Source organism: Microcebus murinus, chromosome 7 (genome assembly GCF_040939455.1).
Source record: "Microcebus murinus isolate Inina chromosome 7, M.murinus_Inina_mat1.0, whole genome shotgun sequence".
NCBI lineage: Eukaryota > Metazoa > Chordata > Mammalia > Primates > Cheirogaleidae > Microcebus > Microcebus murinus.
The window spans coordinates 2,597,094-2,615,886 of NC_134110.1; the positions used below are offsets into that span (position 1 = coordinate 2,597,094).

Genomic DNA, 18,793 nt, shown 5'->3' on the forward strand with positions numbered 1-18,793 from the left:
TGAATACAGACCTAGGTCCTATAGTAACTCTGTGTCTAACAATTTGAGCAACTATCAGACCGTTTTCCAAAATGTCTTCACCATTTTATTCACACATTTCCACTAGCAGTGTAGGAAGATACTAATTTCTCCACATCCTCACTAGCATGTGTTACTATCTCTTTTTGGCCTAATGCTATCTAGTAGGTATACAGCAGTATCTCATTGTGGTTTTGATTTGCATGTCCCTGATGACTAATGGCAAGCATCTTTGCACGTGCCTCTTGGCCATTTGTATATCTTTAACTGATGATTGTCTATTCAGATCCTTTGTGGATATTTTAATTGGGTTGTCTGTAGTTTTATTATTGAGTTGTGTTCTTTATATATTTTAGGTATAAGGTCCTTTTCAATGTATAATTTTTAAGTATTTTCTCCCATTCTGTGGGTTGTCTGTTTCCCTCTTGATGGTGTCCTCTGTAGCACAAACGTTTTTAACTTTGATTTAGTCTAATTTATCTATCATGATTGTTCTTGTTTATGCTTTTGGTGTTATATGTAAGAAATCACTTCCTAATCTAAAGCATGAATATCAATACCTATGTTTTCTCCCAACAGTTTTATAGTGTTAGCTCCTAAACTTAGGTCTTTGATCCATTTTAAGTTAATTTTTTGTATATGGTGTAAAGTAGTGGGTCCAATTTCATTTTTTTGTTTGTGAATGTCCAGTTGTCCTACACCATTTGTTAAAAAGACTACTCTTTCCCCATTGAATGTTCTTGGCAGCCTTATAGAAAATCAACTGACATAGATATATGGGTTTATTTCTGGACTCGATTCTTCTATTTCACTGATCTATATGTCTACCCTATGCCAGCACCACACTGTGTTGACTACTGATAGCATTTTAATAAGTTTGGAAATCAGGTAGTCTGAACCTTACAACTTCGTTCTTTTTTAAGATTGTTTGGGTTATTCTGAGTCCCTTCTATTTTCATATAAATTTTTGGATCAGCTTGTCAATTTCTGCAAAGAAACCACATGAAATTTTGATAGGGATTGCATTCAATCTGTAGATAAATTTGGGGAGTATTGTCTTATATCTTTCCATTTATTTACATCTTCTTTAATTTCTTTAAAAAATATTTTGTAGTGTTATGCCTTTTATTACTATTTTTTGAGACAGGGTCTTGCTATATTTCCCAGGCTGGTCTTGAACTCCCAGGCTCAAGCAATCCTCCCACCTCAGCCTCCTGAGTAGCTGGGACTACAGGCATGCATCATCATGTTTGGCAATATCCTCTATTTTTTAAAGCCTTTTTCCTCTTCTGATTAACTGTCTCTGAACTTTAAACCCACTTAACACGGGTCTGTTTCTGTGCACTAATTATACTCCTAAGCTGTGTCTGTTCCTACACTAATGCTACACTATTTTACTCACAACAGTTTTGTATTATGCTTTGACATAACATGAGGAAAGTCTCTCTACACCTCCAAGAATTTGTTTTTCTAAAAATTTCTTGTCCTTATTATCATATCATTTCCCATATGAAGATCAGAATGATCTTGAATTCCACAAAAAAGCTCCACTGATTTTAATTGGAATCGTATTACATGTATGAATTCATTTAAGGGAATGGACATCTTTATAGTACTGATATTTTCCATTCAGGAATATAATAGGTCTTTTATTTATTCAACGTTTGCTTTATGTGTTTCAATAAGGTGTTATGTTTTTCTTTTTGGCTTCCTATACATTAAAAATAATTTTTTCCTAAGTATTTTTATTATGATGTTATCAAAGGTAGCAGCATTTGGGATATGGGTTCTGAGACTTCTGTGCAGGTATCACCCATTGTTCTTTTTCTGAAGCCTATTCCTATTCCTACTGCCCTAAACTGTTCTATCTTAGAGCTTCTATTATTGTGCCACTGTATTCAAAGGACCCAAACTTGGTTCACTTTTGGACTGGAAGACAGAGACACTACCATTTCCAAATGTAACTTTGAGGTCAAAGACATACCATTCATTTTAAAGTCCAATCAGACTCCTTCCCCCACCCAAAAGAAAAGTTTATTAGAAACAAGGAGATGATTACAGGCAGTACTGTCTGCAGAATAGATATGTTAGCTTTACCTGGCTTCCTGGTTCCCCTTGCAGGCATGGATGGACAGAACACGGCTTTCTTCCCAGAGGCCTGTCTTTAGGGACACATGCTCTTGGAGACATCACCTGCACAGTCCCATTGGCTTTTTTTCTCTTGCATGTCACTTGCCGACTGTGGAATCCTTCACCGCAAGACACAGAGCACTCTGACCACAGACCTGTGAACCACCTAGGAACAAAGACTACAGGATCTTAGTAAGGACTGGAATGCCAGACCTTACAGGAGGTCTTGTCAAAAGAAAAAGTTGATCCTAATACCACAGCTGATTCGAGCTATCACATGTCGTCATGGGAACGAGCAGCAGCGTAACTCCCAGCCTTATTCTCAGATTGTTTTTATCCAGGGGAGTAACAGGGTCACCATCTAGGGATGAACAGTGTGGGAGTGAAGTAGAGCCGTCTTGCAGTTTAGGAAGAGTCATTACTTATGTGGCCCTGGAGGGTAAAGCTGGGGCAAAATTAGGTGGAAATTTCAAAAAGGCAGATCTTAATTCATTGAAACCAAAGGGAAGAAAATATTTCTCAAGCATCTATGTGCTGCTTGCTCTGCAAGATACTTACATGTTATCTTGTGTAATTCTCATGTTATTTACAGTCTTGTAGGGAAGAAACTGATACCCAGTGAATCAAATAACTTGACTATGGTCACATGAAAAACCTGCCAACAGAGCTGGGATTGGCTTATAGATTTATTTGACCCTACAGTTCATGCTTTAATGATTATAGGAGGCTGAATTTGGAGTTGGATACCTTTGAGGTATTGAGTGCTTTGTCACTGAAGATTTTGAGCTGCTGCTGGGATACTAACCTGAGGTCCACCGTTATCCAAGGGGGACCATGTTCTTGGATGATAAAATAATTACTTCTTCATTGTCACTAAGATGTAACTGAAATTTAGTGCTTCCTTCATTGTGAAAACATAGGGCCACACACTATAGTGGTACTAGTAATACCTGTGATTTTGTTACAGAAAACACAGGTTTGTTTCACACATCACATTACAATTGTGGCACATATCCCGAAACTTTTATATCCATTACCATTTCGAAATTAAAGTACAACTACACCTTGTTATTCAATGTGTTAATTGAGAAGCAAATCTATTACTGTCTAACACATTTTAAAGTATTTCAATAGCTATATTTCAACATGATTGGTTTCCTTTATAACCAAATGTGTTTTATTTTATATATTTAAAAATCTTGTTCTGAGAAGGTATCTATAGGCTTCTCCAGACTCCTGGAGGGACCATGGCATAGAAGTGCTAAGGACCTCTGACGTGGAGGAATCCAGGATCAGATGATCTCCATGGTCTCTCTTAGGTATGAAACGTGAATGCCTCTGCTTGTTCTAGGAGTGTGCAAAGGCTTGCAAGTACTTAAGATACAAGTCTGCTGGTAAATTTCCCAACGTGGATTCTCTTCACTTTGTGGAAATCAAGAATTGACATAAAGCTGCTTCCTTTATTTTGTTACCTCTAGTTATTATCACATATACTTGCTGCTTTCTGAGATTTAATCCTGAGCGTGAGATCTTCTTTTTAAGAATGATGGTGGATACTGGAAGACTTGTCATTAGCGTGCCTGCAATATTGATAGCCCTTCTGAAAATATGCCTCTTGGGCAACTGTTTTGTTTTGCAGTGTGACTCCACCTGCCACTCTCCCCCAAGGCACAGGTAGTTGGATCTAGTATAGGCATTTGCACAGGACAGTGAGCTGCGCAATATTAAGCATTCCTCCATTTTCTCATCAGTAAAATGAGGTTTATAATAGTATTTGCCTCATAGGTTTGCACTCCATAAATGCCCCTTTAAAATTTTTTTAATGTAGATTTTGGTGCCATTTGGTCTATTATATGCTATAGTCTGTACTATTCAATTATTCATTTATTCATTTCACAAATATTTATGGAGCATATATTATGGAGCAGATATTGTGCTAAGTACTACGAATAAATTGTTGAGTAAAACAGCCATGGATTTACTCTCATAGAATCTAAAGTCCAGTGGGTGAGCAAGGCAGACTGTAGTAAGAGCTGTGAAGAAGAAGAGAATGTAAAAGTCATATATCACAGGGGGCTGACTTACTTTGGAGGGCTAAGCTCAGGGAAGGTTTCCCTGAAAATGTATTGAGGTACAAGTAGCTGAGTAGGAATAATCAAGTGAAGAGAGAGGGAACCATGTTCTAGGCAGAGGGAGCAGTATGTGTAAAGGCTCTGGGTCAGAAAAGGGAAACGCACACCCAAGAGACAGAAAGTGAGCAGCATGGATGGAAATCAGATGAGCAAGGTGACAGAGACAAGCCCTGAGACAGCAAGATCGCCCAAGGCCCCCAAATGAAGGGACTTCAATTCCTTTACTCATTTATCATTTTAGTCAGTAAGTAAATGTTTACTGGGCACCTACTGTGTGCCTGGCATTACCTCAGACACTGGGGATAAAGAGGTGTACAAGACAGACACAGCCCCAACGCCAGGAATTTTGGGCTTCATCCTAAGCAATGAGAAGTCATTGATGGGTTTTAAGCAGAGGACCACCATGGCGAATTTGTTTTAAAAGATCATTATTCCTACAGAGTGAACAAAGTATTCTAGGGAGGAAGAAGGAATCAGGAGGCTCCTGGAGCTCTCCATGTGAGAGACAGTGATGGCTTGGAACAGCGGGAATTGACAAGAATGCATGAAAGTGAGAGAAGAAGGGAGTCTAGGATGTGATCATTGAGATCTAGAATACTGGGGATGGAGTAGGTTTGGTGGAGAGCATGAGTTTTATTTTGGACATCTTAAAAGCACAGGTTTGTATCATCTGTTACTTAGAAAAGTTAACGGTTTTACCCCCAGGGCTGAGTCTAGCAATTGGTGTGTTTTTAACTAGTGCCTCTGGTGATCTTGCCCCACTGCATCGTCTTCTAGGTCAACCCACGAAACCAGCCTCGCCAAGATCTCAAGGGACCGATAGCACTGTGAGTGCGGAAAGCAGACTTGGGGGGTGATTCAGAGCAGGAGCCCTGCAATCAGACTGTCTGAATCTGAATTCTGGCCCTTGCAGCTGTATGGCCTAGGGGGTTTCCCCACCTGTAAAATGGGAAATTAACAACATCTGCCTTGTAGGTGACTGTAAAGTGATCCATGTAAAGCACTTAGCAGATGCCCGGTACACAGTAAGTGCTAAATAAATCTTAGCTATTGAGTTATTACGTCCAAATTACTGTGCTATTTGAAACAAGCAAAAATTTGGTGTTGATGAGACAAAGAAGAGTGACTTCATGACTTCACATACCTTGCAGGGCAGTCCCGGATGTTACAGGGCTGAAACCCAGCCAGTGGCTTCTGGAGGTGATTGCAGAGGGTCTCACTCACTTCCTGCCCATTGGCCATCACACACTGGGGTCTCTGAACTCGGGCTCCCAAGTGGCCGCAGGTAGCAGAACAATGTGACCAGTTACCAGGCTCCCAAAATGGCTCTGCAGGAAGAAAATGAAATGTCATGACAGCCCCAGATGAGAAATGGTGATGGGCTGGAGAGGACATGGCCAGAGACGACTGTGACCTGTTTTCTAGTGAGCTGCCTGACTGGGTCATTCAGCAGCCACCTTACGGTGCAAGGGGGTCCCTTCCCTTAAATCTTACTTTCCCTCAACTAACTTATTGTAATAAATGGCAGGAATGGCAGCCAGAATGGGATCCTTGGACCACAGCCTGGGAGAGGGGCTATCGCAGGCCAGCTGGATCTGCCAGCAAAATCCCAGAGAGAGGGAGGAGGCCCTGGAGCAGGGGCTGCCTCCCAGCATTCTCTAGGCAGAGCAGACAGGACAGGAGAGGAGGGCCTCTCTGGGGGGTGTTCTGATGGGTTTGGTTTCTCAAAAGTGGATCAGGTGGAGAAATGAAAGATGATTTAGCGGGAGAAACAGGGACCAGGGATCAAACAGTAAGGTTAAAGGCACATTTGAGTTCCATTCTTATTTTTCCATTAATACTTAATTGAAACTTCAGATTGGTCCTGAAACTGCATAAATGATTCATCATGGAGACATCTGGAAAGGTAAAAATGGGAGTTTCCTCTAGAAAAGTGGAAGCTGACCACCTCCGGTAATCCCAGCTTTTCTATTTTAGTGCCTGTTCCAAGCAGCCTTTCTTTTCCCTGCTGACACTCGGTAAGAGATGAGGTAGGACGTGACGATGACGGATTTGTGTACGATCGCAGAAGGCGCCAGATTTCCCTGTAATAATCACAAGTAATTGATGGCTACCAGCTGTGTCCACTGGCTCCCTTGCACAGCAGAGTGATCTCTTTAACTTATTGTTTTCCAGTTTTTCCTTCTGATTTTTGAATTTTTATCTTAAATTGCACGTGGCATCATTTGCAAAGCAGAAACATAAAATACATTTTATGTTATATTTTATGCACAGCCTTAGTTATATCCAACCAAGGACCTTCAGGGTTATAGTTTATTTGAAAATAATTTCTTAAAATATCCAAGTTTATTGAGAACCTCCCAGGTAACAAAGGACTGGGTCAGACACTTTATAATCAGTTTTTCATTTAATCTTTATGGTCTTCCCATGAAGTAGATATTTTTATTTGCAGAGGCAGAAACTGAATGAAGCTCAGTAACCTGCCTAAGGTCAATCACCTGTTAGTTGGACTGGAACCCAAATGTGTCTGACTCCAAGTCTCTTTCTGTTATGCCACATTTTGCAAACATACCTTGACAGTTTAAGGCAGGACATGTATACATTTCTTTAAAAATGTGTGCTTTTATTGAAATATAATTCATATACAATAAAATGCTCAGATCTAAGGTGTGGAGTTTTATAAGTCTTCATAATTACTTTATAGCCATGATCTGAAGCAAGGTAAGTAACACTGTCATCACGCCCCTCTTGCCCCTGCTCCCAGGCAAGCACTCATTCGTTCTGTCACTAACATCAGTTTTACCTATTCTCAGACTTCATGCAGTATGTGCTCTCTTTCACTTGGCTTCTTTTGCTCAGCATAATGTTTCTGAGATTTACCCATATCACAGTTGATATCAGGAGTCATCTCTTCTATTGCTGATGATGTTCCTTTGTGTGAACATACCACAGTTTTTTATCCATTCTCCCGCTGAGGGCCACTATGAATACGGCTGAAGATTCTTGTAGAAAGCTTTTTGTGAATAAGTTTTTATTTTTCCCAAGTGAATACCTGTGAGTGGCATTGCTGGGTCAAGGGGAGGTATATGCTGAACTTTATTAGAAACTGCCGAACAGTTTTCCAAAGTGGTTTCACCATTTTACACACTAAGCAATACGTGAGAGTCCTAGCTGCTTCACATTCTTGCCAAAATTTGGCATTGCCAGTATCTGTTTTTTTAATAACTACTCTACTGGGTATGCAATTGCATCTCACCGAGGCTTTAATTTCCATTTCCTTGATGTCTTCTGTATATCTTCTTTTGTGAAGTGTCTGTCTGTCCGAGTCTTTTGCCTGTTGTTTGTGTGTGTATGTGTAGGATGCTCACTGTTAATTTGTACTAGTTCTTTATATATTCTAGACTAAGCTGTTCACCAAACATATGTTCTGACAATATTTTTCCCAGTCCGTGGCTCATCTATTCATATTTTTAATGGTGTCTTTAATAAATAGAACTTTAAAATTTTGATGAAAGCCAGTTTAACTTTTTGTTGTATGGTTAGTGTTTTCTGACACGCGCATTTGAAAAGTAGATCGTATCATATCATTCCCATATAAAACTCCTCAATGGCCTCCCATGTTTTAGGAATAAACTCTTGAGTCTTTAACTTGGTCCTCCGAGCCATGAATGACTTGCTCCCTGGCAACTCTCCAGCCTCATCTCAAGCCCCTCCCCTTCTCCCCAGCTGTTCCCTAGTCACATGAATCTCACTTCTGTTCCTCGGCCACATTAAGCTTATTCCCATTTTATGGTCTTTGCATTTATGATTCCCTTTGCCAGAAATGCTCCTTCCTCATCTTTCTGCATGAACGGTTCCATCCCATCCTTGAGGTGTAGGATCAAATATCACCTCCCCAGAAAGCCCATCTAAGGAGGCCGTAGGAATGGCTACCTCTAATAACCATGCATTTCATAGTGCTCACCACAGAGATATGTCTTTACATTCTTATTTTCTGTCCGTCTCACCTACTGGAATGTCAGAATGTCAAGTCCATAAACACTGTCCTGTTCGACACTAGGACAGGGCATGTTAAATATTAGTAACTCAACCAATATTTGTCAAATTAATAAATGAGTCTCTCTGAAATGCTAAGCTAAGGATCCACTGAAGGGCTGGCATATTCCACAGGGTATAAACATGTCTGTGCACATGCACGTGTGTGTACATGTGTAGGAGGCGGCAGGACAATGTAGGTAGTTCCAATAAACCAGTAGTTTGACTATTCCAAAAGCTCTGCCCCCACCAGCAGCTCCAGCCTCACACATACCCAGTTTTTTCCGTTAACTGATTTGCGGGAGGAGTTCTTTTGATCTTTGTGCTCCATGCCACATGTGACTTTGGTCTCTGCCTTTGCACGTCTGCTTTTTTTCTGACTGGGATGTCCTTCTTCCTCTCCTCAGAACAAACATCATGGCCTGCATGAAAACTTAGTTGACTCTCCAGAGGCAGGAGGGCCTCCTCCTTAGTGTAACCATTCTCCTTCAGTCATCTTTCTACTATGGCACCTGTCACACTGCTTCAAAGTATCTGTTCCCATGACCGCCTCCCTCCTCAGACTGTGAGCTTCTCCAGGGCTAGGTCACCTCTGCATCCCCAGCCCTCAGAATAGTTAAGCCCTGGACTGTCCAATGAATGGGTAATCAGGCATGGAATAACAGTAGTAGTATGTCCAAAAGAGAAGAAAAATATATCATACACATACCCTGAGATAATTATGTCATAAGTGGCATGTGATGGGTTACTGATTGGCAGTTCAACACTATTTCCCTCTTGTGTGCTTTCCCTTGCAACCAGGGGAGAGAAGCCTATAAACTTCATTCTCTAGAGTCCCCACCTGCAGAGTTATGTTCTGCATCGTGTGTTCTGCAAATGAGAGGCACTGCTCAAGACATAAAAGGTGGTAATGATGTGGCCATTATCATTCTGTATAACAGAGTAAAACATCAGGTTTACCGGTAGTTTCTTTGTGTTCTCCTGTGATTTACCCATGTTTGAGCTATAGGGGGCTGAAAGCATCAGTAATGATTTCCTATGATTCTAGCATTTCTGATTTTCTTAACTCTACATTGCTGCCTTGGCCTTTTAAAGAGCTTTGCAAGCTTGTAATACTTAGAGTAGGTTCTCTTGATGAAGTACTGATACATAACAAAGTTGGTATGTATGGAAAAAAAGATTTTGTGAAAAGAGAACAATGAAAGAATTCAATTCAGTGCTCTTAGCAAACTTTCCCTCTATTAATATCTACCAAGTCGGCAATAGTTTTAAAACTGGAAACCATATATCTACATTATCAAAATATCTACATTATCACAAATAATGATCCACATTTGGGAAATCAACTCTGTGGGCTGCCTCTACAAAAATCCTTCAGTGTGGAAGGAATAAGTTGAACTACCAAAGACAAGGACAAGAAAAAGCTGGCTGAATGCCTAGGAATGACTTTACACGTTACCAAGGGAGAAACATGTAGGGTCTTCTAGTTAAACCCTTTCCTTTACACACGTTCACAAACAACAAATCCTGAAAAAGTGAAAATCCCAGACCTCGCGGCAGGGCTTCTCCTGTGGGGTCGCTGCTATTGGTTCCACTGTTGGATGCCTTGAGAACACGCTTTTTATGTCCCTTGGGAAATACAATTTTACTCTCTGGCCATCTTCGTTCTGAGGGGGAAAAAAAGTAAGACTTTTTACCAGTTAGAAATGATCTAATTCTTGTTCCTGCATGGGTGTTCTTGAAGATAGCTACTAGGAGATAAACCCTTTCTGACAATGGTTGCGTCCTGTGAGGCTCAGGTGTGCACGGGTCTGGAAGGAATGTGTGCATGCGGGTGTGGGCGTGTCACAGGAGTTCAGTTAGTTACTCCCTGTGCTAACATGTAGCACCTCTGCATGCCCCAGCATTTATAGCGTAACTTAAAAGATGAAAAACACGTATTGACCAGAATTCCAAAAGGGACTGGAGGAAGCAGGCAGGTTGGACAGAGGAGCCTTGGGGGCAGGAGAGTGCTCCCCAGGGGCCCTCACGTGGGAGGAGTGCAGGACTCTAGGAGGGTGGTGAAGCTTGAGCATAAGAGCAGAGGACAGAGGCGTGCTATGCTATTGATTTCTCAGTTAAACCAGGAATGTGCGACTCGATTCCTCCATCAAGTTACCAGCGGCAAGGCTCGCAGGGACTCCTGAAAGAAGAGATGTGCGGCAGGAGTGAGATGACCGCAAAGCCACGTGGCTCTGCGGGTGGAGATGGGGAGAAGCAAGGAGGGGCTGGGACTTTTCGGAGAACAGGGGAGTCAGGCAAGAATCCGGCAGGTTAGCCTGGCCCATCTACTGGAACTCACCCATCCCAAGATTTGAGACCATTGGGGCCCCTGGGAAGCACCATGTGGCAGTATGTTCCTGCCTGCCTGGTCAGCACCAAGAGCCCGTGAGCTTGTGTGAGGAGCACTGAAGGAGCAGATCACATATGTGAACCCTAGTCCCAACTCTCTGCGAGACTCAGGGTTCCCCATAAATATAGAAGATTAAAAATTGCTGCCCACAGCATGGTGCTGTTGTAAGTATCAGAAGAATTAATGAACATCAAGCACTTCGTGCATGACAACTGTTCCAACTCCCTGCATGGGCACCTCTCATTGCTGTCTCTGGGCTCCTCTAACTGCCGACAAGCAAAGCCACGAAGGAAGCTCTTCCGCACCCTCTCCTGTTGGTTCAGCCAGAGAGGCTGTAATCTCATAGTAGTTTTCCGAGTATTCAACTTCATTCATTCGTGAAACACTTATTTACATACTTACACCTGTGTTAGGTGCTAGGGCTACAGAGGGGAATAATAAATGACCTCTGACGTACATCTGTGATTAACTCTCAACTGATTCCAAACTCTGGTGGGAAAAGGGGGTGTTATGGATTGAGTCCTAAACTCCCAGTGACTCAAAGCTCATTTTAATGGTAAGAGCTTGATGGACTCCAGACATTAACCCCAGTACACAGAAGTCAGATTATCCTGTGCCGGGGGCACATTGTAATGACCTTCAAATTGCAACTGTGACCCAACTGAAAAGCATTTTAAGACTCAATAGATTGGTATTAATGGGATTTCCACTGTGTGCCTCATACTGTCTTATTTCCTCAAGACTGCAAAAGAAACATCAGACAAGGTCCCTGCCTTCGAGGGACCTACAATTTCATTGAGGAAACAGAAATAAAAGAGGAAACAATTTGAGAGCAATGTGTGTGAGGACTTAATCAGGTACCAAGTACTGAGCCCAGAGACAGGAGAGTTCAAACAAAATCTGAGACAGATTCACACAGGAGGTAGGGATTCAGCCGGTTCTACAGGATATGGGGATTTGGGCAATGTGGGAAAAACAGTGAGGGACAGTCCTTCCTGGGAGAGCAAAGAGGAAGCAGCATGACATGTGCGCGTGTGTGTGTTGGATCACGTGGCAGGGAACTATCCTGTCTAGAATAAAGCTCACTGCTGGCTTAGAAGAGGGGTAAGAAGTAGAGCAGATGTAGAGGAAGAACATAAAGGGTCTGGTTCTGGGCAGAAGAGTTCATATCCCAGTATAAGTTCTTAAGCAGAGGAGTGGCATCAAAAAAGTCACTTCTAAGAGAAGAACTGGTAAGATAGGGTGTTAGAATTTAGTGCTTGTTTTTAAGTAGGCAGTAGCAGCAATAGTTATAACCACCTAATGTCCATCCTGTTCACTCCTTGACTCCAGATCAACAGAACTGCACCCTACTGTGTACATACTATATGTAGGAAGCACGTAAGGAACAGTAAGAATTTGACACTCACCCAGCAGGTGGAGTACAGATGTTGCCATTGCCTTTCCAAGAGCATTGGTGGCTGTGCAGATATAGGTTCCTTCATTTTCAAGGGAAATGTTCTGCAACAACAGGGATCCATTGAGAAGCAAAGAAACATTGTCACTCAGAGATCCTTCTCTCTTCAACCAAGTTACATTAGGCTGAGGGACACCTTTGGAACAAAAACAAATATGACACAGGCAATTCCTTTAATAACAGGGCCACAGAACCATGTGACAAACACCATTTAGTGTTTTGACCATAAGTCAGCAAATGGTTTAATCACATAAAACAGGAAACATTCTATTTCTATAGCTCCTCTATGGCAGGTGGGGTGTTCTGTTAAATCAAAGGGCTTTGGCCTACCGAGCAGCTGACTGGTTTATGTACACACGTTAAGAAATCGGAGCCGAGGACAGTGGGACTGTCCTCGGCTCCAAGGGCTGCTTGGTTTTGGGAAGAGAGGGCATTCTGAAGTTGGGTGAGGTCGTGGGAGAACGGCTGGAAGGAAGGAGCTGGTGAAGTTGGGTAATGATGGAGGGAAGCTGGGAAGCTAGAGACAGGATCAGAGAGAGAAATTCCCAGGGGTGGGATGTTACAAAGAAGGCTTCAGAAAAAAAAATCTAATGTAGATCTCTAAGTTGTTTGTTGTGCATATGCAATGAAACATTCCTCCTTTAGCAGGAATATACAATCTACAGGGAAACAGATTTTCTGCATTAATGTTTTTGTAAAAGAGGATAATTTTATTGAACCAGTAAAGATGATAACAATTTTTTTTTAAAAAAGGATAATTTCAGGGAATGAAGGAAATGCTGAGTTTCAAGTCTGCATGGATGCGGGGAGGTGCAGAGACTGTCAGCAACATTGCAGGAGCCTGGACGCAGAAGAGGGCACGAGGAAGGGAAAGAATCTCTTCCCCCACATCTTGGGAAGTCCTAGCATCTTGTGGACTGTGGAACTTGAGACTCAGAGAACACTCATTTGATTCTCAGGAGCGGAGGCAGCCTCAGACCACAGCTGAGATTGCTCCAGGTGACTGGTTTTGAGGATCTTTCTCCTCCTGTAGGGTTCTGGGTAGAGAGAATGCGTAAGACATCGTATGACTTTCTGACAAAACAAAGAAGTTATGGCTATTATCTTGTCATGTGTAACACACCTTACAGTAGGCAGAGTGTGTGCACCGCAAACATGGTGACGCTTCAGTCCTCACAGTCATCCCTGCTCCCTGGGAGGCAGGCACTGCTCACTGTGTCTCACAGCTGAGGACACTGGTAAGACTTGACTTCAGCTCAAAGTTTTCTGTCCACTACACCAAGTCTCTTAGAGCAGTTATTATGTGGCTTTAGAGAAAACTGTCTATCTAGAAATGCTTAAATTTAATTGTAGGAACCAAAGACTGATATTGACTCCAAAGTATTCCCTGAAAGCTCAAAGTAAGAAAAAAGTTCAACTCCTACACCAAGAGGAGGAGCTGTGTAGTGTTGAGAGCACTGTGTTGGGGTCTGGAGGAAAAGGCTTTGTTCTCATTCTCAATATTCATTAGTTCTGCAGTCTTGAACAAGGAATTTAGGTTTCAACTGCCTCATCTGCCAAAGAAATCAGAACCAAGAATAGGAACTCCATTATGTTTATACATAATCTTTGAGGTTTTTAAAATCTAAGTCCAAGATGGCCGTCCTTGGGCTTTTTGTCCTTAACTCTGTGGCTTTGTATAATCTGAGTGTGGTAGGTAGAATTCTAAAGATGTCTTCCCCAGATTATTCTTGTCCTTTGGTTATGCAATCAAATATTAATCTAGATACTGGCATGACGGGAAATCTGCAGACATAATTAAGGTTACTAATCAGCTGACTCTAAAATGGGGAGGCTGTCTGGGTAGGCCCAGTGTAATCCTGTGAGTCCTTAATATTGGAAGAGGAGGGCAGGAGAAAGGGTAAGAGAGAGGTGGAGAAAGAGAAAGTCGGAGAGATGAGTTCAGAGAGACTCAGCACGTGAGGGAGACAAGACCCACCACTGCTAATTTTAAAGACAAAAGGGGCCATGAGCCAGGGAGCACAGGTGGTCTCCAGCTGGCAGCTATCAAGGAAAGGGCGCTTCAGTCCTAAAATGACAAGGGGCTGAATTCGGCCAATAACCTGGAAGCAGATTTATGCCCAGGGCCTCCTAAAAGGCCTGCGGGCTCACCTACACCTTGATCTCAGCCTTTGATCCTCTAAGTAGGGCACTCAGCTCAGCCACACTGACCTACAGAACTGCGAGATAACACATGGATGCTATTTTAACCCTCTAAATTTGTGGAAATTTGTTATAGCAGCAATAGAAAACTAATACAGTGAGAGATTTAGTTTAAATTTTGTTATGGCAACTAGGCTGGCCCTAAATATATGCATATATATTTTTAGTCTTTTCTTCTACAAATACATACATTCAGAAAGGCTAAGCTTTCCTAAGTCACGGCTATTAAACGTTGGGGCTGAGATTTACACCAATACAGTTTGATCCAGAACCTCTCTTGACCACATGTAGGTAGATTTTACACATTTCTTAATAAACTTACTCTTCAATTCTTATGTTTTTTTTGGTTGTAGTAAGCAAGAGTTTTAAAAATAAATTTTTTGTTTTTATTTTTGTTTTTTTGAGAAAGAGTCTCACTCTGTCACCCTGGGTAGAGTACAGTGGCGTCATCGAAGCTCACTGCAACTTCAAACTCCTGGGCTCCAGTAATCCTCCTGCCTCAGCCTCCCAAGTAGCTGGGACTACAGGCATGTGCCACGACACCTGGATAATTTTTCTAGTTCAAACAGAGACAGGGTCTCACTCTTGCTCTAGCTGGTCTCAAACTCCTGACCTCAAGCGATCCTCCTGCCTCAGCTTCCCAGAGTGCACGATTATAGGTGTGAGCCACCTTACCTGGCCTGAAAATAAATTTTGTGGTTGTTTATTGCTCACATTTGGGAAAGATATAAGCATTTGCATATTTATCTTATATCTTGTATCTTGTAGAATTTTATTATTTTGAATAGTTTTTCAACTGATTTTCTTGTTTTAATAAACTATGTGATCTAATAATATGAACGTCATTGCTAATGCATGAAATTCAAAATCTAGCATTGGGTCCAATAATTACCATAATTTTGAAGTGGTGGCATTAAAGATATTTTGAGATATCTGTTCATATTTGTAATATGATATGAAAATAACTGTGAGTTCTACTGGTGCTGTAAGCCAAAGATGCTGCTATCTTGGCTTGTTGCTTATGTTCATAATTGACAGAAATGAGAAATTTGACTATGCTTTGGCCACTGCAGCCCACATGGCTGGCTCTGCTGGCTTCCCCTGAACTCAGATCAGACTTCCAAACCCATCTGTAGCTCAGCTAACCAGAAGTCTGAGCCTCAGGGAATTGCTCAGGGGAAATGGCTCCGATACTGAGGTACTTCTGCAGACACTCCCCACCACAGCAGTTCTGAAATGCAGAGCTGAGTTGGTGAGGTCTGTGGGTGACCCCTGCAGTCTGAAAGCCTGGTGCTCATCTTGTAGAACTCATTGCCCAGCAGAATGAAAAAAAAAAGACAAAAAAACCCTAAAACTACCCAAAAGGGGTTTTTAATGAGTCCATTTTGGTCATGAGTTATTCTGATGCTCTGTTATGTCCTGGTTGTTTTCAGCCCCTCATACCTTTGCTTACGTCACTAGGTATAGGGGCAGCATAAATGCTGCGCTGACATCCCATGCCTTTAAGTCATCAAGAATTCATCTATCCCACAAGTATTGCAAGTGCCTACTGTGCACCGGCACTGTGCTCGGTGTGGAGCCACAGCTCTGCTGGAATGCTGGACACCAGCTCCCCCACCTTTCAGCTCCCAGGAAAGCCAGGGAGAGTGGGCCTCCTCTCGGGAGACTCCTCTTTCTCCAGCAACCTAAGATGATGCACTCCAGGGGCCTCGGACTTAGACAAAGCCTCAGGTGAGAATCAGCCAGATTCAGCTCAGGAGCCCCAAAGCAGGGCCTTGGACACGGGAGTCTTGTTAAAGTAAACTGAGTAGAAAAAACCAAAGGTCAGTGAAGTTGTTTGACTCTGTATAACCCCAGCTGTCTTCTAAAGAGGGTGACTCCTTGTGCTTCAGAACATCTTGGAGGGTCTGGACACATGCACTGTAGCAAGAGCTGCATCACAGGGAGAGAAGAATTTGGAGTTCCTATGACAACCCAAGAGGTTGGGGTGAGGAAAGGAGGACAGGAAGCAGGGAAAGCTGGGTAATTGGGTGCCTTTGCCACAATCCCCTAACTGCCAGCCTTGTTTACTAAGTTTGCCGACTGGTATTAATGGATGCCTTGCTATGAGTGGAAAGCAGGTAGAGGGCTGCGTTCTGCTTCCTGGATGATGGTGGGCAGAAGGGAGACCACACAGCTGAATGCAGGGGCGGGAGGCAAGAGGGCGCAGGCCAGCACAAGCCCCCAGAACTGTCGGGAGCCAGCTCCAGAGAGCTCCGGAGTGTCCAAACTCTGGAACTCACAGGAGTTAGAGACAATTACACTTTACCTAGATCTCAGAATGGCAAGGGTATGATACTGATTTTATGCAGACAATGATATTCTACAGATACAAGGCATTTCAGAAAATAAAATGTGGCAAGATTTTAAATGTACAAGCAGAGATAAAGGTCTCCGGTGCTGAGGGACCATGTTGACACCGAGACTGGGCACCTAGAGGCATTGCTACACGTGTGAGCATTTCCAAAAGAACTGAAGAGGCCACAGGAAATTCAGACAGGCTTCTTAATACCACAGCTCTCCACTGTCTTTCAAAACAACAAATGTTTGCTCTGTTGAAACAGCTATAAAATGTCAGAAATAGTTTAAACTTATTTATCTAACCTTAAAGACAGGCTATTTCCTCCAAGACTTACAGCTCTAAAATATTCAATGTTCTCTTTCCACAATGCTGAAATCGCTTTTGGAAGACAAATGTTGTGGGAAGAAATTCAGATCTGGAGGAGCTGTGAAACATGTGCTGCAAAAAGCCTGGACCTCTGGGGTGTCTTTAAAATAGTCAGTGTTTAAAAACAAATTTCCTTCATCCTTGAAGGGCCCATGAAATATTCCACTCTATAAAATCCTTGGCGTATTCAGATGGCCCTAAAGTGCTAGATCTATACATAAATATTTATCATACCTGTATGATTTTGCTCATTTATTTGTTTTCTCCAGCTACTCAACACTCACACAACATTCTGCATTTTTTTCACCTATGACAAATGAAAGGTTAAGCTGCCACCAGTGACCTCCAGGGAATCAAGGAGAAATTATGTTGCCAATTCATAAGATAAGAGGCAAGTTGAACACAGTGTAGGCAAACCACATGGGGAATTGTCACTAATAAATGAAACAAATAAACAAGAGTTCAAGAGTTCGGTGTCAGAGAAAATATAGGAAAGCTACTAGAAGAATGAACATATTCTCAACGGCAGGGTCCATCTGCACAGCACAGTAAATTTTGTAAGGAATGTTCCTCTTTTGAGTTAACTGCATACCCTGTTGTTCTTTTCAGCAGTATGTTTTCTGTGCTTTTTGGATACGAAGGACTATCCATCCATGATACCACATCCTGAACTGTCTTCACATACAAGGCTCTGGCTTTTACTGTTTACAGCAGTGGTCCCCAACCTTTTGGCACAAGGGACTGGTTTCATGGAAGACAATTTTTCCATGGGTGGGGTGGGAGATGGTTTCAGGATGATTCAAGCGCATTATATTTATGGTGCAGTCAAATCTCTCTACTGATGATCATCTGTATTTGCAGCCGCTCCCCAGTGCTAGCATCACCACCTCAGCTCCACCTCAGATCATCAGGCATCAGATTTTCACAAGGAGCTGCAACCTAGATCCCTCCCATGTGCAGTTTTCAGTGGAGACCGCACTCCTGTGAGAATCTAATGCCGCTGCTCATCTTACAGGAGGCAGAGCTTATCCAGTGATTCCAGCGATGGGGAATGGCTGTCAACACAGATGAAGCTTTGCTGGCTCACCTCCTGCCATGCGGCCAAGTTCCTAACAAGCCATGGACTGGTACTGGTACATGCCCTGGGGGTTGGGACCGTAGGTTTACAGAATTCTCTTGAATAGCAGTTGAAGTACTTTCTACCCTCTAGTAAAATGGTGTTGGCAGATTGGCATAATCAGCTGCCTAAGCAATTTGATTTGAAGATTTATTCATTTATTTATTTTTTATTTGAGGATTCAGGAATCATCTGGGTAATAGCATCTGTCCCCCAACTCCAAATGTAAAAATTTTTCCCCAAAGGCTTTTGAAATGTTTTCTATGACATGGAGGAGGGTCAACAAGTTCTCTGCCTGGCATAGTCACCCTGACCTCCCAGATACCCTGGGCTTCTGCCTTGCTTGGGCCTGGGCAGTTCCCTTAACCCTCCCAGCCATGCCTCATGAGCACTGCACAGTGCACTGCTTGATACTGTCCTCCAGGGTCTCATTTATGCTAGACAGTGTCGACGAGAATTGTTCCACATGGCATCTCAAAACCAAAACCCTCAGTGGTTCCCTGAAGAATAAGATGCAAAGTCAAGAGTGGTGCAAATCGAGCCTCATGATACTTTCTGGAGCTACACAAGTGGTGTGAATAGCTTTGATTCCAGCACAGGGGAT

General features: G+C 42.5%; 1 protein-coding gene across 2 annotated transcripts in view; it reads right to left on the reverse strand.

The window, feature by feature from the left end:
* The window catches only part of ADAMTSL3 (ADAMTS like 3), a 283,266-nt gene that overhangs the window by 16,499 nt on the left and 247,974 nt on the right, over positions 1-18,793 (reverse strand). For both annotated transcript variants that reach the window (XM_012751691.2, XM_076004699.1), the window contains 4 exons: positions 12,117-12,299; positions 9,866-9,982; positions 5,425-5,608; positions 2,116-2,314 (listed from right to left, as the gene is read on the reverse strand). In XM_012751691.2, the coding sequence (XP_012607145.2) occupies positions 2,116-2,314; positions 5,425-5,608; positions 9,866-9,982; positions 12,117-12,299 (683 nt within the window). The remainder of the gene's footprint in view (positions 1-2,115; positions 2,315-5,424; positions 5,609-9,865; positions 9,983-12,116; positions 12,300-18,793) is intronic.